Source organism: Rattus norvegicus, chromosome 2 (genome assembly GCF_021556685.1).
Source record: "Rattus norvegicus strain SHRSP/BbbUtx chromosome 2, alternate assembly SHRSP_T2T, whole genome shotgun sequence".
Taxonomy (NCBI): domain Eukaryota; kingdom Metazoa; phylum Chordata; class Mammalia; order Rodentia; family Muridae; genus Rattus; species Rattus norvegicus.
Window position 1 is genome coordinate 162146030 of NC_141535.1, and position 24588 is coordinate 162170617.

General features: G+C 39.6%; 1 protein-coding gene across 2 annotated transcripts in view; it reads left to right on the forward strand.

The window, feature by feature from the left end:
- The window catches only part of Serpini1 (serpin family I member 1), an 86314-nt gene that overhangs the window by 52812 nt on the left and 8914 nt on the right, over nt 1-24588 (forward strand). For both annotated transcript variants that reach the window (XM_087614365.1, NM_053779.2), the window contains 4 exon segments: nt 996-1226; nt 3012-3206; nt 6172-6376; nt 11849-11946. In XM_087614365.1, coding sequence (XP_087470491.1) covers nt 996-1226; nt 3012-3206; nt 6172-6376; nt 11849-11946 — 729 coding nt within the window.

Consider the following 24588-nt stretch of genomic DNA (forward strand, 5'->3'; position numbering starts at 1 on the left):
TACAGAAAGATAGAAATAATCCCATGCGTGCTATCGGACCACCACGGCCTAAAACTGGTCTTCAATAAAAATAAGGAAAGAATGCCCACATATACGTAGATCTCTCCTGAGAGACACAGCAAACAATTGAACTGAGAACGGGACCCCCGTTGAAGGAATCAGAGAAAGGACTGGAAGAGCTTGAAGGGGCTCGAGACCCCCATATGAACAACAATGCCAAGCAACCAGAGCTTCCAGGGACTAAGCCACTACCTAAAGACTATACATGGACTGACCCTGGACTCTGACCCCATAGGTAGCAATGAATATCCTAGTAAGATCACCAGTGGAAGGGGAAGCCCTTGGTCCTGCTAAGACTGAACCCCCAGTGAATGTGATTGTTGGGGGGAGGGCGACAATTGGGGGGGATGGGGAGGGGAACAACCATAAAGAAGGGGAGGGGGAGGGACTAGGGGGATGTTTGCCCGGAAACCAGGAAAGGGAATAACATTCGAAATGTAAATAAGAAATACTCAAGTTATTAAAATAAATAAATAAATAAAAGAATTCTAGATAATTTTAGGTAAAATTTTATTGGTAACACTGCTTACTCCCCTGCCTGCCACCCTGCACACAGAGAAAAAGACCAATTGAGTGCAATTAAGCCAAGTACATTGAAAGAAAAGATCTTAAATTTGTTTCTTCTTTGTAGACTTTATCAAAGTAACAATAAAAGACAAAGCTTATCTCAGGATTTAGGGTCAGCCTCCCTAGCATGTGAGGTGCCAGGCTTGATCTCTGGCTCTGCAAACTAACAGAAAAGAGCAAAGGGCATGGCTTGATAAAGTGGACCAAGTTAATTTGAGCACTTAGAAATAGCATGGGCAGATTCTTGCCATGTCTCTGTGAGGAGCAAACCTGCTGCTTTTCCCTCCTCCCTGTTCTCCACTGTGTGTGTGGTAATGATCTTTCACTGTGTCTGTTCCGTTGATGAACTTGTTTTTGTCATCTTGTAGGTGAAGAATTTTCTTTCCTGAGGGATTTTTCTAGCATGGTCTCTGCTGAAGAAGGCCAATATGTGATGAAAATTGCCAATTCACTCTTTGTGCAAAACGGATTTCATATCAATGAGGAATTCTTGCAAATGATGAAAATGTACTTTAATGCAGAAGTCAATCATGTGGACTTCAGTGAAAATGTGGCGGTGGCCAACTACATCAATAAGTGGGTGGAGAATTATACAAACAGTATGTTCTTTCTTTATCCATTTAGCTCAGGTTAAACCGTCTTTTACTTTGGGATGTCTATGTGTCCTCACTTCTATGAAATAGGTTAAATCTGTGGCCATGCGTAGAACATTAGCTCTGATGATCTCCCATCTGTGCTGTCTGGTTGGTTTGAGAAATAAAAATTAAAGTTTGAAGATGTATTTTGGTTTTACAGCCACAAAATGGAGTAGATAATTTTAAAAATGAACAGTATTCACTCTAAAGAGTGCTCCATTGTAGCCCAAACCAGTACAGAGGAAAGGTAAATTACACATAATTTTCATTTTATTTCTAATTTATGTTATTTCTTTATGATTTATTTCTATTTTTTGTAGGCAACAGTGTATGTGTGCATACTTATGGAGGCCAAAGGAGGGTCTCAGATTCCCCAGACTATGAGTCCGTGGGTGCTGGGAACCAATCCTGGGCCGTGTATAAGAGAAGTAAACGCTCTTAATTGCCAAGACATCTCTCCAGAATTCTAGGTGGTTAAAATTTCAATTAGCTAGGAAGATAATGAAAGTAATAATCTAAAAGTGAGACAAATTTAAAGTAGTTTAATGGAAGAGAAGATGGGAGAAAAGTAGTGTAGGGGAATATTTGGATAATTTGTACAATAAACAGTATATATGAAATAAGAAAACATTAAAGCAAATGAGTTAAAATTAATATTTTAGATAGTTTAGTATTGCTCTTCATTACATGAAATTCTAATGTCAAAATTCTCCAAATAGTTTTATTCTAAAATCTTATGTTAGAACAAAGAAAATCCTGTCAGATACCCTAAATCCTACAATTTACACAGCTTCGAAATATTGCTTAAGAAGAGAGATGGTTGACCAAATGACAAAACATTAAATAAACTTGATCTTACCCTTTTCAAATATGATATTAATTTGTCATGTAAGGAGACATTTTAACATTATTAAGCATTCAAAAGGTAACTAATTTTAATAATTGCATTATTAAAATATGCTAACTTTCAAATTCTTTTGGATAGTCTTAGCTAATAACAGGAACCTTCTATCTTTCAAGTTAGACTTGAAGATTTCAAATGATATAAAATATTTTATCATGACTTAAGTTTTTCTTACATCTGTTTGCACCTTATCAAAACAGTAGGAGGATTATCAATATTGAAGGGGGTGAGGTTTGAGCTGAGTGACACTTATGTTTCTTATTTTAGAATAAAAATTGAGGGCTGGAGAGTTGGCTCAGCAGTTAAAAGCCCTTGATGCTTTTCCAGAGGACCTGAGTTCACAGCAACCAGCTTGTCTCACATCCACCCATAGTTCCAGTTCCAGGGGATATGATGATACCCTCTTCTGACTCCTAGGGGCACTAGTCTCACATGTGATACACAGGCCTACATCCAGGAAAACATCTATACACACAGAATAAAAATAAGCTAATCTTTAAAAAACAAACTTTGAAACATCATTTTGCTTTGACTGTATTCCTAATTTTATATAAATAACCCAGTTTGACAAGGAAGGCCAAGATGTTTTTAGACGTGGGTCAGTAACTTTTGTGTCTGGATGCTTCTAGATACAGTCTTGTTTTAGATGTCTTTATTGCTACTGACGTAACTATGTGTGTTTATGTCTAGCACTTTTCATTTAGGAGTAAGATGGTTCTATTTATATTATGTATTCATCTTACATCCTTAGGGAGCGTGCTATGAGAAGGTGATATTGATAATTCTTTTATTAGCCTTTCCACTTTCCAATTTAATGTGAATTTTCATGTATTTCACCTACAAAGGTCTATTGAAAGATCTGGTGTCCCCGGGGGATTTTGACGCTGTCACCCATCTGGCCCTTATCAATGCTGTATATTTCAAAGGGAACTGGAAGTCTCAGTTTAGACCTGAAAATACCAGAACTTTCTCCTTCACAAAAGATGATGAAAGTGAAGTACAGATTCCAATGATGTATCAACAAGGAGAATTTTATTACGGTAAGACATTTGGTCTTTTTAAATTCTTGTTGAATATCAACAAATCCTTTAGAAATGTGAAATATTTCTTGCTCCAGTTCCTTATGGATATAATTTGGGCTATAGTTCAGTTTGCTTGGCTGCATTTCCAAAGGCTTGCCATTAGATCATGACGAATATTATAGGTATTGACAGTTTTCCAACAGACTTCTTTAATTTATAAATTTCATTACACCTTCCAAGTGGCTTTACTCATCTAAAATTATCTGATACTGGGTTGGCAAAATGTGTCCATGGGTAAAGCATTTGAAATGCAAGCATGGGGACCTGCATTTGGATCCTCAGAACCCAAACCAAGCTACACCTTATATTGCGCATCCACAATCTTCTGTGTACTTTGACAAGGGAAAAAGACACAGGAGGCTCCCTGGAAACACATGGTACAGGTAGTCTGCCATACAGACTAGTAAAACAATTCGAGACCTTGTATCAAATAAGGAAGGTAAGTATGTCCACATACTCCAAGGCATGTCTGTACACACACACACACACACACACACACACACACACACACACACACACACACACTTATACATTGGCTTTGGGATGAGCTTTCACTGTCTGGTCCCCCTATTACAAATTTTTCTTTCAAACAATGTGCCTATTTGTGAACTTCTGAAACATGACACACATGAGAGGGGACAGTTGAAGTAAGTTGGTTTTCTTCTTCTACCAAATGTGTCCAGAGGACAATAATTAGATCATTTGACTTGGCACCAAGGCCATCTGCCTTTGCCCACTTTATTATATTCCCAGGCCTTTGGAAACTTTTTCGTTAAAATTTAAATATTAGAGTCCAGAAGAGAGTTCAACAGTTAAAATCACGTCCTGCTATTGTAGAGGTTCACCCTCATTTGACAACTCAAAACTGCCCGAGGCCAGTTCCACGGATCAGTTGCCTCCTGCTGATTTTCATAAGCACCTGTACACATGCAGGTCACTTACACACAACCAGGGCCATATGCATAAACATAAAAACTTTAAAACGAAACTTAAAACACTTTAAATCTCTCAGATTTGTGGGGTTTCTTTGTTTGTTTGCATTTGTTTGTTTTGCTTTTTTTGTTGTTGTTGTTGTTGTTGTTGTTGTTGTTGTTGTTGTTTGAACTGTACTTCATGACACAAGTCATTGTCCTTGACATTATTTTTGTTGAACTTCTGTGGACTCTTCAGAAGTTCAAGGTATTATTTCCTCTTGAATTATAGTAATGAGTTAAGTCATTAGCAGAAATGTGCATGTTACTGAATTGTGTTAGAACTAACAGTTCTAACTAATAGTCAAAATAGGAAAGAAAATATCTATTTATATGAAAACCAAGATTGTGCTTATCTAAGAGACTTTTTTTTTAATGGGGTAAGCTGGAAGCCAGCTTTTTTTTTTTTTTTTTTTCTTTTTTTCGGAGCTGGGGACCGAACCCAGGGCCTTGCGCTTGCTAGGCAAGCGCTCTACCACTGAGCTAAATCCCCGACCCGAGACTTTTTTTTTAATTGGATATTTTTGATTTACATTTCTAAACCCTTTCCTGGTTTCCCATCCATAAAACCCCTACCCATTCCTCCGTCCCCTTCTTCTATGAGGGTGTTCCCCCTCCCCAACCAACCACCTCTTCCCACCTCCTGCCCTGACATTCTCCTACACTGGGGTGGTTCAGCCTTAACAGGACCAAGGGTTTCTCCTCCCATTGGTGCCCAACGAGGCCATCCTCTGCTACATATGCAACTGGAGCCATGCGTCTGTCCATGTGTACTCTTTGGATGGTGGTTTAGTCCCTAGGAGCTCTGCTTGGTTGGTATCATTCTCATGGGGCTTTAAGCCCCTTCAGCTCTTTCAATCCTTTCTCTAACTTCTCTAATGGTGACCCCGTTCTCAGTTCAGTGGTTTGCTGCTAGCAGTCAACTCTATTTGTCATGCTCTGGCAGAACCTCTCAGGAGACAGCTGTATTAGGTTCCTGTCAACATGAACTTCTTGGCATCAGCAATATTGTCTGGGTTTGGTGGCTGTATGTATATGTGCTGGATCCCCAGGTGGGGAAGGCTCTGAATGCATTCATTACATAAATAATTGTTCTTAGTTTGGATATTAGAGAAAATTTAAAGTAACGACTAAAGGCTGTGTTCTAAAGAATCTGTGTGTGTGTTTGTGTATATATGCACACATGCATGAGAAATTCTGCTAAATTTATGCAACACACAGTAAGTTACTGCACTTACCTAACTGCTGATTGTGAGAGTTATTTTATTGCAAATATACTTGGTATGCAGTGCGTAATGCTTAGATTTTGTTTTAGTTGGCAATGTCAGCCTTGAATCTTGCAATTGTGGTGACAGTGAGCTGCTTTATTGCATACTGTCTTCTTAAAAACCAAGAGAATGCAGGTAAATGTTCATGTTGAGTACCCTTAACATGAAGCCAGGGATTTATTTTAGAACCAGCATTTTCACTGTGCTAAATTGAACTATCTTATTTAAAAATAAAAACCAGCCTAGAGAATAGAAAAACATGAGATAATTCTGGGAATTCAAATTAAATACATTTTTTTGGAGGTGAGGATTAATTTACTTTCAAGGCCTATTTTCAAATAAATCTCTTTGCTTTGGATGTCCAAATGTTTTACTTTTTAATATATTATGTTCTTTTCTTTTAAAAAATAATTAATTACATGTAATATTGCTTTTCTTGCATGCATGTATATAGAACACTTGTACTGGTCATGGAGATAGCCAGGAAAAAGCCATGTATATCCTGGACATGAAGTTACATATGGATGTGAGTTACTGTATGAGTGCTGGGAACTGAACCTAGGTCCTCTGTAAGAGTCTTAACTACTGAGTATTTCTCCAGAACCCAACGTTCTTTCTAATGAAGACTTTAACAACTGCAATCATTTTCAGAATATTTTATATTCTTTTATTTCGTTTTTATAGGGGAATTTAGTGATGGATCCAATGAGGCTGGTGGCATCTACCAAGTCCTTGAGATACCTTATGAGGGAGACGAGATCAGCATGATGCTGGTACTGTCCAGACAGGAAGTCCCACTGGCCACACTGGAGCCTCTGCTCAAACCACAGCTGATCGAAGAATGGGCAAACTCCGTGAAGAAACAAAAGGTGGAAGTCTACTTGCCCAGGTAAGAGGTCCTGTGTGGCCCTTGGCATAGCACACTGCTGTGGTCCAGAAAATCGCTTGCAAATGCTTTTGAATTTTAAGTGTTCTCTTTTCTCCTCCTCCCAATTCTCTCACTTTTCTTCCTTTCTTTCCCTTTTTCATTTCCTTTTTCATTTCCCCTTCCCCCTTCCCCCTTTCCTCCACAATCTCTTCTTCCCCATCTCCTCCATCTTCTCTTTCTTCCTTTGCTTTCTCCTCCTCTTTAATATTCATTAATACAGACATGACTCTACCCAGATTTGTCCATCTCTTTGATTTGTTCAGCACTAAATGCTGTATATTGATGAAGTTGATTATAGCTAGGAAGAAAACCTCTGCATTATTGGAAGCACTTGCAAACAAGACATGCTACTAGGTACTGACGTATACTCATGTGTACACAAGAACAAATGTACTCAAAATCCTCCGTGTGGCAAAAGAGTAAGATATATGCATGGCTTTACTACTGTGACACACACACACACACACACACACACACAATATATATCATATATATGTAATATGTATAGCTATACCTTGCTTAATCTTCTTATAAAAACCACAGCAATCATAACTGAAATAGTTCAGGCATCCAAGATATTTACCATGCAGTACTTTCTATGATGTTTCCTTTGCATAGAAAGGTTCTAGTCCATTCTCAAGAAATAGTCAGTTAATGTCTAAAAATGATAGCAATTTGTTAAAATATAAAAATTTATTTTATATACTTCTTTTATGAAGTAGGATATTTTAAACTAAGGTTTAATCATAAATATTAATAATTGAATATAAAATATTATCTAAGGCATAAAGTTATAAACAATGAAACTCATGTTTAAACTTATCCAGTGATTTTTTTATCATGAATTTAAATGTTTTTCAAATTGGAAATTTATAAATAATACAACAAATTCAATACAGTGTTAATGATTCTATTATTAAATTCCACAAGCTCAATGTAGTGTTTCCATAAGCTCTATGAAGATATAAAGTCACTTAGGGGTATTTTAGCAGAATTCTAAATGAATGCTTAAGAAATATTACATATTCTGACTCATCCGCATTTACTAGAAAATGGGTCCTCTAGGTTATAGCCACTGAGAAATAGAATATGGCAGCAGGAGAAAATTAAAATTTCATCTTCTAAGAGTTATTCTTCAATTATAAAACAGTTTAGCTCACTTGCTCTTCCTAATGCCTGTTACTAAATTAGGCTCAGCTAATTACCACGCGTCCATTCCTTCAGGAGTTTTATAAACTTCCCCTCTCTATGGATGATGCTCAGATTAGAAGCATAACTAGCTCCATAAGATAAATTTGGTTTTTCTTTTGTAACAGAGTGACTTGTTGAAACAAGTCTATGTTCCAAGAATCCATGACAAAGTTCCTCCACCTTTTGTAGAATTAGCAGCCACTGAGCATTTGATGAAGTGGTGGTGGCTTCTGAGCCCCTATGTGAGCAAAGGTAAAAATGCTTCTAACAGCTAGATTCTAGGCTTGCTCAAGGATCAGCTCTAAATGGTTTCTGTTTTCATGTGCAGATATTATTCTATAAGTGTAGGCCTCACTTTCATAACTATGTTTTTGTCCTACCCGACAGGTACTTTTAGTTTCATTCGTACTAGAGTTTATATGGACAGTATGATACACCAACCATCCTTAAGGCTGGAGAGAGGAAGGTTGAGGCAGTGGCTTACTTGACAGAGTGCTTGCTTAGCATTCCTGAAGCTCTGGGATCTACTCCTAGCACTGCATAAGCTGGGCACGGTGGCACACACTTTTCAACCCAGAATTTCATAGGTGGAGATGGGATTAGAAGTTCAAGGTCGTCTTCCAATACATATTAAGTTTGAAGCCAGAGATCTATAGGGAATTTGGAAAACTGGAGACAGAAGAACTCAGCTTCTAGCCTCATTTCTCCACCTTTAATTTAGAGCAAGTGGCTTAGGTTGTTTTTATACTTCAATTTTTTTATGTAACCTAAGGTTGTATGACATCATGATAAAAAACAGGACAGAAATATAAAATGTTTGAGGGGGTGATTTCTAATAGTGTGTACTAAGAGAAGAGAGGTAATGTTGGAACTCTACCTATTTTCAGTTGCTTGTAAGGGAAAAAAAAGACAGGAACAGACAACTGAGGACTTTTGACAGTTTTTTATTAACATTGAACAAAAACCATAGAAAAAGCTACATATTAGCTGCTTTTGCATTGAGATGGGCTTTTGTCTTCAGGATATTTCAAACATTTAAATAAATTAAATCTGAACACTTCTTTTTTTTACAACAAATGTTCATATTAGGGTATAAACAACCAACAGAAGTCTAATTTAAAGTAAAATTATAGTAAATTTCAGTATTTGGATTAGTGTGTTTGATATATAGAGACTTGCCTCTTGGTTTTTTTTTTGGAAACATTAACCTGCCAAGCTTACTGTTTCCCAGCAATTCCTCTTCATATCTGGGCATTATTTCAATAGTTATTTCCTTCTAGATCTTACAGTGTCAGAAGTTATGCTAAAATCATAGGTGGTTTTACTTGTCTTGTTACATAGACTGGTGCCTAAAAATTTATATCCAGCATTATATACACAGCAGAAGGCAGCATCAGAAAAAGAAAAACATTTCTTACTCACATATTCTTGTGTTTTGTCTTTAAAGTATTAAACATGTTTTCATTTATTAAATTATAAAGTGCAAATATGTTGAATCCATATCTCTTACTACAATGACTGGTGATATGATTCATTGGTTTAGGGAAAGATTTGTATATTAACCAAAGAAATAATTTATATAAAGATAAGAGTCAATTCACGGCTACAATAATTAATGTTTTATTTCTTTTTACAAAGTTGTGCTTAGTTATTGAAATCCTTTGAAAATAAAAATTTATTGGTAAAAACTTACACTATTGAACACATAATATTTACCTAATTTCTATTGATAAGTATTCTTTGAGATGATATCATGAAAACATGCTTATTTGTGTGACAGAGTTAAGTATAATCACAATGATGTTGTTTTTTAACAGTAAAAGGTTGCATGGATTTGAAAGGCTTATTTTATTAAGATGGACACTTGTTTTACCCTGTCCATGGTGGTAGGGGATGGAGAAGCATTACCAATAGACCGGATTGGAGGATGGAGACTAAGTAAATTTGCAGCTTATCCCTTACTGGCTTGAAAAATCATGAATACTACTTAATACATCACAATATTTTGAAAATTACAAATTCAAAGTGTTGTAAAAATATAAAAAGTAAAAAAAAAGTATCTTCTTTTACCCCGCTAGTCCGGCACCTCAGTGGCGCAAGATTTCTGCTAGATTTCTTGGTGGAACCACATCCCAACTCCTTGGCGGCCCAGTGTCTCCTGCCACCACACACTTTCCTACACTCAAACTACCACATAAAAGAACACACAACACAATAACCTTTAACCCAATTGATAAGATATAATTGCCCACTTAAACATAAAAAGCCCGGTACCATCCATCCCTTAGGAACATTAATAACAACACAGAGCAGAATCTTTTTTTTTTTATTAACTTGAGTATTTCTTATATACATTTCGAGTGTTATTCCCTTTCCCGGTATCCGGGCAAACATCCCCCTCCCCGATCACCTTCCTTATGGGTGTTCCCCTCCCAACCCTCCCCCCATTGCCGCCCTCCCCCCACCAGTCTAGTTCACTGGGGGTTCAGTCTTAGCAGGACCCAGGGCTTCCCCTTCCACTGGTGCTCTTACTAAGATATTCATTGCTACCTATGGGGTCAGAGTCCAGGGTCAGTCCATGTATAGTCTTTAGGTAGTGGCTTAGTCCCTGGAAGCTCTGGTTGCTTGGCATTGTTGTACATATGGAGTCTCGAGCCCCTTCAAGCTCTTCCAGTTCTTTCTCTGATTCCTTCAACGGGGGTCCTATTCTCAGTTCAGTGGTTTGCTGCTGGCATTCGCCTCTGTGTTTGCTGTATTCTGGCTGTGTCTCTCAGGAGCGATCTACATCCGGCTCCTGTCGGTCTGCACTTCTTTGCTTCATCCATCTTGTCTAATTGGGTGGCTGTATATGTATGGGCCACAAGTGGGGCAGGCTCTGAATGGGTGTTCCTTCAGTCTCTGTTTTAATCTTTGCCCACAGAGCAGAATCTTAACATCACCTGCCATGGCTTCTCACCCTCTCCCCTCTCCTGTCTCTTCCTTTCTCCTCTAGTCTCCTCCTCTTCCTTCAAACTTCTCTCCCGCCCATCCTTCCTTCTCCTCCAATGACAGGCCTCCTTCTATCCTGTTCCTGCCCCTCACCTGTACTTTACAAATTCAATGGGGAGGTGGTTCTGGTGAAGTCACCTGATTCCTGAGTAGTGAGTAGGCAGCTGTCCTTGGGGCAGTGGAATTAGCATCAAAATACAGATAACTCCAGGGCAAACCACAATATCAAAGATTTTTTGTATTTAGAGAGGGGGGGAGGTATCAGGCTTGGCAAGTGCCTATACCCACTGAGCCACCTCACCAGTCCCCGTTTATGAGTTTTACATAGGACTTAATGATACCTAACCTCAACATTCCTTTGAAATCTCACGTATTTTAGTTGTGTGTTCATAGCAAATATTTTTCTACTGATGAATTTATTTTTTTAAATACGTCTTTATTTTATTTTTATGTATGCAAATACACTGTTGCTGCCTTCAGACACACCAGAAGAGGGCATCAGATCCCATTACAGATGGTTGTGAGCCACCATGTAGTTGCTGGGATTTGAACTCAGGGCCTCTGGAAGAGCAGTCAGTGCTCTTAACCTTTGAGCCATCTCTCCAGTCCTCTATTGATGAATTTAAATTCTATCATGTTTTCGTACTTTCTTTGATCACTCCTCCTTTTATTTTGAAACAATACATTTATAATATATTCTGATGGTGCTTTCCCCTCCCCCAATTCTTCCCAGAATCTCCTCATCCCTCCACCCACACCACTCCACTTCCGTTTTCTCTAAAAATCAAACAAAGCCAAGAACCTCCCATTTCTTTCTCTCTCACCTCCCCCCAGAAACCAGAGAAATTAAAATATATAAACCAGAGACTAATAAGATAGAAAACCTTTAAGCAAAAGAAGATGAGACAAAAATTCTATAAAGAATACCATCGAGTTCAAGTTTCCTTAGTGTTGACCATGACCTGCATCCAGATGGCGTTTCACAGCTGAGAGGGAGAATAGACCCAGGTTCCCACCCCTAACCAACAAGCTATCCCTGTAATTGGTACCCACTTGCAAAAGAAGAACTAGTCTTTTCCAGTTGTGACTCCCTGTTTTATAAACCTAATCACAGACTTCTTTCAGTCAAAAGCCAATTTTAGCATAATTTATGCACTATAAAATACATTTTATCATCAACATGTTAAACATTTATCCCTGTTCCAGGTAAGACGCTGCTGTATCTAAATATTTTCTTACCATATCTTCTCCAAGGTTCACCGTGGAACAGGAAATTGATTTAAAAGACATCTTGAAAGCCCTTGGGGTCACTGAAATTTTCATCAAAGATGCAAATTTGACTGCCATGTCAGGTAAGTAATAAATATTAATTAAAATGTTATTCATAAAAGCTCTTCAAAATAATGATGGTCTGTCAATCATGTCTCATGAATTTTTTATATATTATCAAATAAATGATGCAAAAGGCATATTTACTTATACAAGCTGTAGATATAGCTATATTCATATATCTGGCACGGGCCATTTTAGTAGATTGCTTTCCAGAGCACTTTGTTTATACATCTTCATATTCTCCATCTTGTCTGATACAAAATCTTATAAACTAGATAATCAATGAATGTGCTAATCAAATAAATATATCTTACTAGAATAAGTTATATAGGAAAGATGAATTAATACCTATTGTTGTGAGAAACAGACCAAAGATTCTTTTAAACAGAAGAAAAAAAATACTCAATGAGATGTAAAACTTTTCCTAAGTCTTCAGTAAAAAATGATGTTTCTAAAAAGTAAGGGAGGATGGGATAGAGGGCTTCCGGGGGAAACCAGGAGAGGGGATAACATTTGAAATGTAAATAAATAAAATATCCAGTAAAAATAGTAATTCTTAAGTATACTAGAAAAAAATATCTTTTTAAACTATTGGAGAATGAAGCTAAAATGTTGCTGACATTAAAGCATTTATGATCATTCAATAACTTTGGATATAGTTTTAACTGATTAACATAAAGTTTCCATTGATAAAGAAAACAATAAGCTTAAGTCTAAATAAATAAGTTTATATAATTACAATTTTCTAATTTTTGTTACAATAAAATATAAAATCCAGTTTTTTGATAAGGGAAGGCAAATATATATTAAGATGAAAGAAAATAACCTTGTAAGGCCTCTTTACAGTCAATGTAGTTAAACCGAGTACTTCAACTAGTGGGAGGTTGTGGGATCCTCCTCATCCATTCCTGTGCTAAAAAAATAAGTTTACTCTCCTAAATAAGCCATCTGCATGCGATCACAGCACTATGCCTCTGCTGAATTCTGGAAATATATCCTCTGTTTCAGAAATTGCTTACATAGTTAAATGTGTGAATGCCTATTCTCATGTACTGTTTGGAGTGGGGAAAGACAGAGAGCAGCAGAGGGGGTGGGGAATCATAGAATCATAGGGTTAAAAAAATCCTAACACTTACCATCCAAGAATTACAGTAGCAAGGGCTTTCTTTAAGCCTTTTCTTAGAGCCTCTAAGAGTGAGCTCATATATTTCTGATGTATTTGGCAATGTAACTTCTACTTCTCTTCAGGGAGCTTGACACCCTGAGCACCAACAGATATTCTCTAAGAGCATACTGTATAGTTGACTATCTATACAGTGTAGATATATGTCTACACAAGATAGATCTATTTTCCGTTAGTGAATGTCATCAGGGTTCATGTCCCCATTCCCAGAGCTGTAACCATCTCTATGGCATAGTTAGGAGGGCCAGAGTAGTGAGTGGAGATTTGAACAATCAGATGGTATCTTTGTACCTGAGTCAGAAATATATTCATAGCTGAAGCAAAGCATAAAATCTTAATGCTGTCTTCCTTATAAATTTAGAACATTTATCTTACCCTACTGGCTGAGTTCCCACTGGATAATTACATTCTGCTTTCTTTACAGTGATTCCTCACTGTCTCCCAAGCATCCAGGCAGATATATTATCCAAATATAACACCTGCTACCATTGAGAGGTTAGGTCTACTTAGGCAAGTCAATCGCTGTGGTCAGTGTGACTTATAATTTTAGACATATTTAGGTTTCTAAGGTAATATCTTATTGTTTTTACTATGACAGAGATATAAACCATAAATGTTTGTTATGATGGCTTGTGGATTTAGAATAAAACTAAAATCTTCCAGAGAGTTTTTAGTCATCTGTAAGCAAAGTGTCTAATCATTTGATCAGACTTACTAGAAAGAGTTAGAGCACAGTGTTTGCTGAGACTATAATGGGTTGAAGGAAGAAGCCATCCAGGGGTTAGGGTGCATTTTACACTACAGTTCTTGGGAAGTCAGTTATTAAACCAGACCACACTAGTCATCTTGAATACCACCCTGTTCAGGCTTTGGGTTGTTTAAATGCCTCTAAAGTAAACCTCTCACAATCCCCAGTGAGAATTCTTTGATTGCTGAATGAGCAGTTCAATAAAACAGTAGTGTGCCAGCACCCCAATTACTCTTCCTTTCTCCCTCTCTCTTTTCCATTACCCTTCCTCCCTTTCTCCTCCCTCTTCCTTTCTCTCTCTCTCCTTCATTAATCAACAAACCATTCATTTGTTTCCCTCTGCCTCTTCTAATTTCAGTGGAGTTTCTTAGCCTTGTCTATTTGAGTACCACATGCTCCTTTCTACGTAGTTCAAATCCTTTTTAGGTGACTAATTTTTCATCTCTCCAAATAACAGGAACACTTTGATGGGTAGGGATTCTTTACTACTACTGCTACTACTATTACTACTACCACTACTACTACTACTACTACTACTACTACTACTACTACTACTACTACTTATTCTTATATAAGGGTTGAAACCTACATGAAATATATGAGATATTTTTCTATCAATTTAATTACTCACTTTAATTCCAATTGCTGCCCCCCTTTACATTCTCTCACCAATCCCCATCCTCTTCTCTGAGAAGGTGGTGGATTCCTTCTTTTCAGGGCTAGGTGTATCATATCCCACTGAGGCCAGACAAGGCTGTCCAGTTAGGGGAAAAGGGACCACAAGCAGGTAACTGATTTAAGGCAGCTTCCCTCCAGTTATTGGAAGACTTACATGAAGTCAGAACTGCATGTCTGCTACACATGTGCCACAGTCCTAGTTCCATCCTGTGTATGCTCTTTTTCGAAGGTGGTTTAGTCTCTGAGAGCCCTCAAAGGTTCAGATTGTTGACTCTGTTGGCTTTCCTGTGGATGTTCTCTCCATTCTGGGGCCCTCAATCATTCCCCCAACTCTTTCATAAGTTTCTCTGAGGTCTGTCTAATGTTTGACTGTGTGTCTTTGCATCTGTTTCAGTCAGCTGCTAGGTGAAGTCTCTCAGAAAACAGTTATGCTAGACTCCTGTCTGCAAGCACACAGAGTACCATTACCAATGTCAGGGATTGGTGCTTGTCCATGGGATGGCTCTCAAGTTAGGGTGGTTATTGGGTGGACAGTCTCTGCTACATCTTTGTTCCTGTACTTCTTGTAGACGAAATGAATTTGGGGGCAATGTTTTGTGGGTAGGTTGTGTCCTTATCCCTTAACTTGGGGTCCTGCATGGCAACAGGAAATGGGTACTTCAGGTTCTGTATTCACACTGCTAGGAGTCTTAGGTAAAGTCACCTCCATAGACTCATGGTGCCCCCCCCCCCAACTCAAGTCTCTAGCAGGTCTTAGTGAAGCCCCTACCTCCCCAACTCCCACCAACTAGATTCCTATTCACTCTCCTGGCCCTCTGGTCTTCTCTCCTGTCTCTGTCCACACTTGATATTGAACACCCCCAGTCCCCTCCCCATAACCTCATCCACCCAGTTCCCTCCCTCCATCTGCCTCCTATGATTATTTTATTCCTTCTAAGTAAAATTCAAGCATCGTTGCTTGGGCTTCCCTTCTTGTTTAGCTTCTTTGGGTTTATGGATTGCAGCATGGGTATCCTGTCCTTATTGCTAATATCTACCTGTAAGAAGTACATCCTTATGTACATCCTTATTGGTCTGGGCTGCCTCACTTAGGATTATATTCTCAAGGCCCATATATTTGCCTGAAAAATTCATGATATCCTTGGTTTTAATAGCTGGGTAGTATTCTATTGTGTAAATGAGCTACATTTTCTGTATTCATTCTTTGGTTGAGGGACATCTGAGTTGTTTCCAGGTTCTGGCTATTACAAAAAAAGCTGCTGTAAACATATGGAGCATGTGTCCTTGTGGTATGGTGTAGCATCTTTTAGGTATGGCCAGGAATGATATGGCTGGGTGTTCAGATTGAACTATTCCAAATTTTCTAAAAAACAAAAACAGAAAAAACAAAACAAAACAAAACAAAAACAACAACAATAAAAAAAACCCACCAGATTGATTTCCCAGTGGTTGTACAAATTTTCCATCCCACCAGCAATGAAAGAGAGTTCCCTTGGCTGCACGTCTTCCACAGCATGTGCTCTCACTTGAGTTTTGACCATAGGCATTCTGGGTAATGTAAGATGATATACGATGGTGCTATGGTCATTTGATTTGCATTTTCCTGATGGCTAAGGATGCTCAGAAATTCTTTACGTACTTCTCAGCCATTCGAGATTCCTCCGTTCAAAATTCCCTGTTCACCTGTGTCGCCCATTTTAAATTGGAGTATTTGGTTTGTTGATGTTTAAATTCTTAAATTCTTTGTGTATTTTGGTTATTAGCCCTCTTTAAGATATAGGGTTTGTAAAGTTCTTTTCCCAATCTGTAGGGTATTGTTTATCCAATTGACAGCGTCTTTGGCCTTACAGAAGCTTTTCAGTTTCATGAGGTTCCATTTGTCAATTGTTGACCTTAAGGGCTGAGCCACTGATGTTCACATGTGCTAAATGAATTCAAGGCTATCTGACTTTCATTTTTGTTAGATTTAGTGTATCCAGTTTGATGTTGGGGTCATAGGTTCATTTAAACTTGAGTTTTGTGCAGGGTGATAAATATTGGCTCTTATTGCATTCTTCTACATGTAGACATCCACTTACCATTTGTTGAAGAAGCTTTCTTTTGTTCACTGTATGGTTTGGCTTCTTGATCAAAACTCAAGTATCAGTAGGTAGAGACTATATAATTCTTTCTGACCTCTACAAGGACTCAGTAAGAATATTTGCATGTGGTTAGTTAATACTTGCTACTTTCCTAAGATCTATGGGGTTCTTCATGATGTGTAATATGGATGAAATTTCATGCTGTAGCTCTTATTTTCATAAAACAGATGCTGGTGATGCAAACATATAAGAAAAGTACCATATTATAAATTTAAGTAAACCTTACCTGATCCAGAGAAATATGCAGGAAAGGGTTGTAAAACTTTTATTTGTTTATTTTTATTTGTAAGGGTGTATAACTTGAAAGTATATTTGTGTACCACATGGGCGCAGTGCCCACCAAGGCCATAAGAAAGTAGCAGGTCGTCTAGGGCTAGAGTTATAAAGTTGTTACCTGCCATGTTGCTGTTAGGAATCAAATCTGGGTACTTTGGAAAGTAGCTAGTGCTCCTAGCCCCTGAGCCATGTCTCTAGCTCCAAAGCTTGGAAGGCTTGTGGAAGAAAGACATAGCAGCCTAATTTAACATAAGATTGAGAAAAATGTTTGTCAAAACACAAGTTCTCAAAAAGTCAAGTATCTTTTCCACATCAATCACAGAGAAGAGTCAGCAATAGCTCAAGAGCTTCTTGTCCATCACAGTAGGAAACAATCCTAGTTTAAATATGACTAACCACCCAATCCTAAATGTCATCAGTGACCAGAGTGTGGGAAATCATGGATTAGAGAGAGCATAATGGGAAGAAAGAAGGAAATAAATCAAAAGTCAGTTAGGACCCCTTGCAAAAGACTGAATAGAATCAGTATAGATGTCTTTGAATCTGAATAGAAAGAAGTATTTGAATGCTGAGATTATTTCCAAGCGATTTAGAAAGTAACAGCATTTCTTCGCTCTAGAATAGGGATATATGTTTCCTGGTGAGAGAGGGGAATGTTCATTTTGTTGTTATTTTTACATATGTGCATGTGAGATGCTGTGTGTGTGTGTGTGTGTGTGTGTGTGTGTGTGTGTGTGTGTGTGTGTCTGTGTGTGTGTTTGTGCATGAGATGTGTGATGTGATGGTACGTGTGTGATGGTGTGTGTGTGATGTGTAATGGAGTGTGTGTGTGATAGAGTGTGTGTGACAGGGTGTGTATGTGATGATAAAGATGATGATGATGATGATGATGATGATGATGATGATGATGATATGTGTGTGTGTGTGTGTTTGTGCATGAGATGTGTGATGTGATGTATGTGTGTGATGGTGTGTGTGTGATGTGTAATGGAGTGTGTGTGGTAGAGTGTGTGTGACGGGGTGTGTATGTGATGATAAAGATGATGATGATGATGATGATACGTGTGTGTGTGTGTGTGTGTGTGTAATGTGTGATGAAGTGTATGTGATGGTTGTGTGTGTGTTTGTGATGGGCGATGGGGTGTGTGTGATGAGGTGTATGCATGTATTGTGTGGTGTGTGATGGGGTGTGTGTATGTGTGTGTGTGTGTGTGTTGCTAAGCATTCACATGTAAATATGTGGATACTAAAGGAACCCTGGGTGTCTTCCTCTTTTCCTCTCCATCTTTATGAATAATCTCCCACTGAATCTAGCCATTGTCATTTGAGCTACACTGGCTGCCCAGCAAGCTTTTGGGATCCATTTGTCTCTTCTTAGAGCTGGGATGATTGTGTATTGTGCCACATGTGTATTGTATTTTTCACATGAGAACTAGAGCTCAGAACCCCATAATTCTACAGTACATACTTTACCCATAGAAACGTCTCGTCCACCTAAATTTTTTTCTCTTACAGATCTTAGTACTATTTGTAATATAACCTTGTACATGTGTTACTTTGTCAACAAAAATTTTATTTCATATTTTAAAAAAACTATTTAAACAACAAGTCGATAGTATAGTCAGCCTGCAAATTTGAAAGCAGTCAAGGAACAGTCCATCATTGTAAACTGCAAGATTCTTAAATTATGGACGGAAAAGAAAACAGACAATGGGTGTCATCTCCTTTTGCATCAGGAGAAGCTAAGTGACTTTGAAATCTTTTGCTAAGCTCCTGGCAGAGCCTCCTTCATTTTTATCCCTTTGAATCCACTCTTGTTTGGATGCTTATTACTGCTGCCTTAGGCTACTTCAATACCCTGCTAAATGGACTCCAATCTCTCTCCAATCTTCCACTGCCAAGACTAATCACCTTAACACTCTCAGATCATTGCAGCACCAGCTCAAAATCTTTGCTTTGTGGTCGTGCTTGCCCGTTCCACAAAAAAATTCTCACACCTCCCTCCCAAGTTCTACTTAGCCAGTATTCTGGTGACTCTGAACTTGCTCTGCACCTCCTATCTCCCCAGGTCCTCGCATTGGGGAAATCTCTTTCATTTGAAATGAACCTCACCCCCAGATAGCCCAAACATCATCAACCCAGTCATTAAGTCCTTGGTATTTTATGATCCTCTTTGCAACACATCACACATCTTATTTCGTATGTTTGTTACTCATGCATCTAATATCTCAGGTATCCCATGTAGAATATAAATGTCCCAAAGATTGGCTGTGACGCGTTTCCTCAGTGCCCATCAATTCAACTTACCCAGTACTCAGTGGATGCAGATGTGGATGAGGTAGGCTGTTCAATATTCATTATGTTGACTTCATCTCAATTTGACATCCATTGCTTCGATGCTAAATTCCATTAACATAAAACACAGTAAAGACTCATACAAGAAACAAGGAGTGCTCACTACTGAGAATCATTTTCTGCTTGGGTTCTGTTTAAAATGCTCAGATAGTGGCAGCAAGGATCCTTGTATAGAGGAGGGCTATTTTTATAATAGAAATGAATGACATTTGGATTAATAGGTAATCTTCTTGGATGGTATAAGGGGCCAGAAAAAGAGACTACTAAATCCTTCAGCATAAAGTACAAGCTTTAATAAAGAAGGCAATAAAATAAAGGACTTAAAAAGACACAGGGAAAGGCATATTCAGGTCAAACACAAGCACTGTAGATTGATGCCGGCCTAGCTCCTGTATCCTTCGTCATGTTCCTCTTTCTCCTTGCATTGTAAGCCAGAGGGCTTGTTCCTCTTTTCATTGCCACAACTCAACCTCTATTCCTACATTTTTATCTGACTATTGAAAACTGAATGTGATCTTCCTGCCCTGATGTATTTGCTCGTTTTAATTATCCCTTTACTAGTATCTTCTAAACTTAAAGCAATGAAGTGCTGTTATTTCCGGATAAAGTCTTGGCTCTCTGACATCATGGTCACAACTCATACCATAAGAGCATTTGTCTGCTGCTCTCCTTTTTCCTCCTAGTCCACGGTCCATGGAGACCGTTAAGTCGCCCCTACTAATTTTCTCACATTGTAATTGCAATACTGTGTCAAATGACCTTGCCTCCTCCTCTTTGACTCGTCTGCTTATTCTTCCAGAACCATCCCAGCTGTCACCCTTGCCTGGCCTCCCTCTCTCTTCCCAGGCAGTTTCCTTCTCTTCACATGGAACCTGGTAGGGCTTCACACCTAAATCTGTCGCTGTGTCTCACCTTTTACTTGGACTGTCTTCTTATGCACTTGCCCCAGAGCGACAAGCTGTTCCAAAGCTTGTGACTGTGAGAAAGGTCACTCTTTCTTCAGAGATCAGCACAGTGCAGCCGTGGCATGAAAGTGAAGAAGTGTAGGACACCTCCTGATGGATGCTGCCTGGATTTCTATAGGCTGCTTCTCCCTGCTCCCCATTCTGTCTGCTTCCCATACTCAAGCCCAACCATGCTCAGTTTGAATCTGTCTCTGTACTGGTTTCACCTGCACCATCGGTCTTCACTAGGCTGGTTCTTTTACATTCTCTTGGCCTCAGGTCCTATGTACTCTCCCATTTTTCCCTACCTAACACTCTTCCAAGAAGATGTTCCTACTGCCCCTGTCACCTACCAACATACTGTCGAATACTGTTTGCCCAGGTATATGAACCGCATCTGGAAGTCATGGTCATTTGTGGATTTACTTTACTGGTGTTCATTTACTTATGCCCACCTCCTTTATAAGGAAGAGGCTGCTAAGTGTCTATAGTATGCTAGTATATATGATAGCTACTCAGCATATGAATGAACAAACAGTGAATACGTTCTGTTTCTACAACAAAATCTGAATGAAAACAAACATTGTTTTAATCTAGAAGAAGTCAGACTCCGGGAAATGTTTCTAAAGTTTTATGGGTGGTGCTGAAACTAAAAATAGTACTGCCCAGAGGCACTATTTTCTAGAGTTCTGCTATGATACTCCATTTGTTATTTTAAGCCTGCCCTTGGTGATGCAGAAGTCTATTTAAAATGGCTGTATTCAGACACATATACCACAAAGGAAGTAGAGGCCAGCCCTTGCCAGATGGCCATCCTGCCAGCAGAATATGGTCCTCAGATGCTTAGTCTCAGTGCCCTGTACAACAACACAAATGAAGGACTTGCTCAATAAATATTAGCTCATCGAACTGGATGGATAACTTAGTACTTTTGCCCTGCTTTCTTCACAAGGGTTTTGTTTTCTGCCCAGCTCCTCTCTGGATAGCCTATAGTTTTCTGGCCTTTTCCCACTTATCCATTGCAAAATGTCTGGGTCCTGGCAACCCGGAGGAAAGTAGCACCAATCACTGACCAGCAGTTCCTACAGTGGCCAGAAGGAAAGGCTGTTTAGAGCCCCTGTGCTGACATTAAGAGCAAAAACAAGTTTTAAAAGAAAGAAAAGAAAAGAAACCAATATTTGTAGACTTGGGAGATACAGTCCTAGACACATAAATATGGGAACCTAAGTTCAATCCCTAGAATGTACATTAAAACATCAGGCTGGCAGTGCTAAGGCGGTGATGGTAGAGGCAGATCCCTAGGGCTCTCTGGACAGCCAGACTAGACTAATTAGTGAGCTCCCAGCCACAGAGAGACCTTATCTCATAAAACAATGTATATAGCTCTCAGGGATCAACACCCAAGGTTCAGCCCTGATACTATGTGCATACATGTACATCCATACAAACACTTCTACCCACATGAATACACATATACATATACTCATACATACATTTCCACAAAATGGTATCCATTCGCTTTGCCTTGCTTTCTGAGAAAGAAATCACAGTAAAAATTGTTTCAATGATCCTTGTATTCTAAATCAGTGCACTAAATATCTGAGTGCATGATCGGTGTGGTACAGTGTGTTAGATGTAGATGAGATGACTAGAACAGGAGAGATGCAGTTCCTTGAGAACCAAATGGCCTGGCAGGACAGAGGGCTTCTTACTGACATACAGTGTCACAGGGTGAAGTCCAAGACATTAACCCCACTTAGTCTGCCCTCCCACAGTTCTTCATCCCTTTCCTCCTCCTCTTCCTCTTCCTCTTCCTCTTCCTCTTCCTCCTCCTCTTCCTCTTCCTCCTCCTCTTCCTCTTCCTCTTCCTCTTCCTCCTCCTCTTCCTCTTCCTCTTCCTCTTCCTCTTCCTCCTCCTCTTCCTCTTCCTCTTCCTCTTCCTCTTCCTCTTCCTCCTCCTCTTCCTCTTCCTCTTCCTCTTCCTCTTCCTCTTCCTCCTCCTCTTCCTCTTCCTCTTCCTCCTCCTCTTCCTCCTCCTCTTCCTCTTCCTCCTCCTCCTCCTCTTCCTCTTCCTCTTCCTCTTCCTCTTCCTCCTCCTCTTCCTCTTCCTCTTCCTCTTCCTCCTATCTCTAAGAAGTTGTACTTCCACCCTACACCCACCCCCTGCCAGACCTCCCCACACTCTGGGGCCTCGATTCTCTGAAGAATTACTTGCCTCTTCTCTCACTGAGGCCAGACCAGGCAGTCCTCTATTCTATATGTGTCCAGGGCTTCGTACTAGCTAGTGTATGCTGCCTGGTTGGTGCTCAGTGTGTGAGAGATCTTGAGGGTCCAGGTTAGTTGAGACTGCTGATCTTCCTATGGGGTTGTCCTCCTCCTCAGCTTCTTCTAGCCTTTCCCTAATTGAACCACAGGGGTCCCTGGCTTCTGTCCATTGGTTGTGTGTAAGAATATCATCCTGAGTGAGGTAACCCAATCACAAAAGAACACACAAGGTATACACTCACTGATAAGTGCATATTAGCGCAAAAGTTCAGAATACCCAAGATAAAATTCACAGATTATTTGAAGCTCAAGAAGAAGGAAGACCAAAATGTGGATGCTTCAGTCCTTCTTAGAAGCAGGAACAAAATACTCACAGGAGGAAATATGGAAACAAGGTGTGGAGCAGTGACAGCAGGAAAGGCCATCCAGAGACTGCCACACCTGGGGATCTATCCCACATGCCCTCACTAATTCCAGTCACTATTGGGCATACCAACAGGTGCATATTGGCTGGGGCTTGATACAGCTGTCTCCTGAGAGCTTCTGCCAGAGCTTGACTAATACAGAGATGGATGCTCACAGGCAACCACTGGACTGAGTACAGGGTCCTCAATAAACGAGTTAGAGAAAGGACTGAAGTAGCTGAAGGGGTTTGCAACCCCGTGGGGAAAACAGCAATATCAACCGCCAGGCTCTCCAGAGCTCTCAGGGACTAAACCTCCAACCAAAGAGTACACATGGAGTGACCCATGGCTCTAGCTGCATATGTAGCAGAGGATGGCCTTGTTGGGCATCAGTGGGAGGAGAGGACCTTGGTCCTGTGAAGACTTGATGCCCCAGTGTAGGGGAATGCCAAGGTGGGGAGGCAGGAGGAAGTAGGTGGGTGGGTGGGGAAGAACCCTATAGAAGCAGGGGGAGGGGAGATGGGATAAGGGGTTTCCAGAGGGAAAACCAGGAAAGGGGATAACATTGAAAATGTAAATAAAGAAAATATCCAATTGAAAACAAATCTGCTTCTGTCTCAGTTAGTTGTTTGTTGGACTTCTTGGAGGGCAGCCATGCTGTAAGCACACCATAGCATCAGGAATAATATCAGGCTTTGGAGCCTCCCCTTGAGGTATATCCCAAGTGGACCTCCTTTCCCTCAGTCTCTTCTCCATTTTTGTCACTGCAGTTCTTTTAGACAGGAAAAATTCTGGGTTAGGGATTTTTACTGTGAGATGGCAACCCCATTCCTCCACTTGATGCCCTGTCTTTCCACTGAAGATGGATTCTAAAAGTTCCCTCTCCCCACTGCTGGGCATTTCATCTGAGGACCCTCCCTTGGAGTCCTGAGATTCTCTCACCTCCCAGGTCTCTGGTACTTTCTAGAGAGTCCCCCATCTCCTACCCCCGAGGTTGCATATTTCCATATTTTTTAAACTTGATCCAATTTGTAGGTCTTTTTAAGCATGTGACTTTTCTGCTCCTCCTCCCCCCTTACTGCTTTTCTGTTGGAACTTTTAGTTTGTATTAATATGATGCATTTTATAATAAAAGTAAACATCCTAGGCATAATTGTGAGCAGAACTGTGGCCATGCTGTCCATGCGTTTTCACAAACAGCACACCCACAGTCTCACATTATGAAAGAACTAAGACCTTTCATTAAACAATTGCTGGATCTTATACAGCATAATGTGCTGGGTTAGTACTAGAAAATTACACATCAGCAGAAACAATCCCTCTATTCAGGAGTTCACTTTTCAGATGCATCTCTATGCCAGAGGCTAGGAGTGCTCGGATGAATGGCATAGCCATTGCCTTAAGGGAGGTGGCAGTCCAGGAGGAGACAGACACTAATGCAGGTACCATATTTTAGAAAGGCTTCATAGAATCAGTTTCTGCATCCTTGGGAAAAGAATGGTCAGGTCTAATTTAAAGATACAGGAAGCAGAGGAAAGGAAGAAAAGTCTCCCCGGGGTAGAATCTGATCCTTGGGAAGACAAAGGCCAAGGAGGATGTGGGAAAGCAAAGCAGAAGTGAAAACAACATTTTTAACTCGGATGATGTGAAGCAGAGTGCAGGACAGAG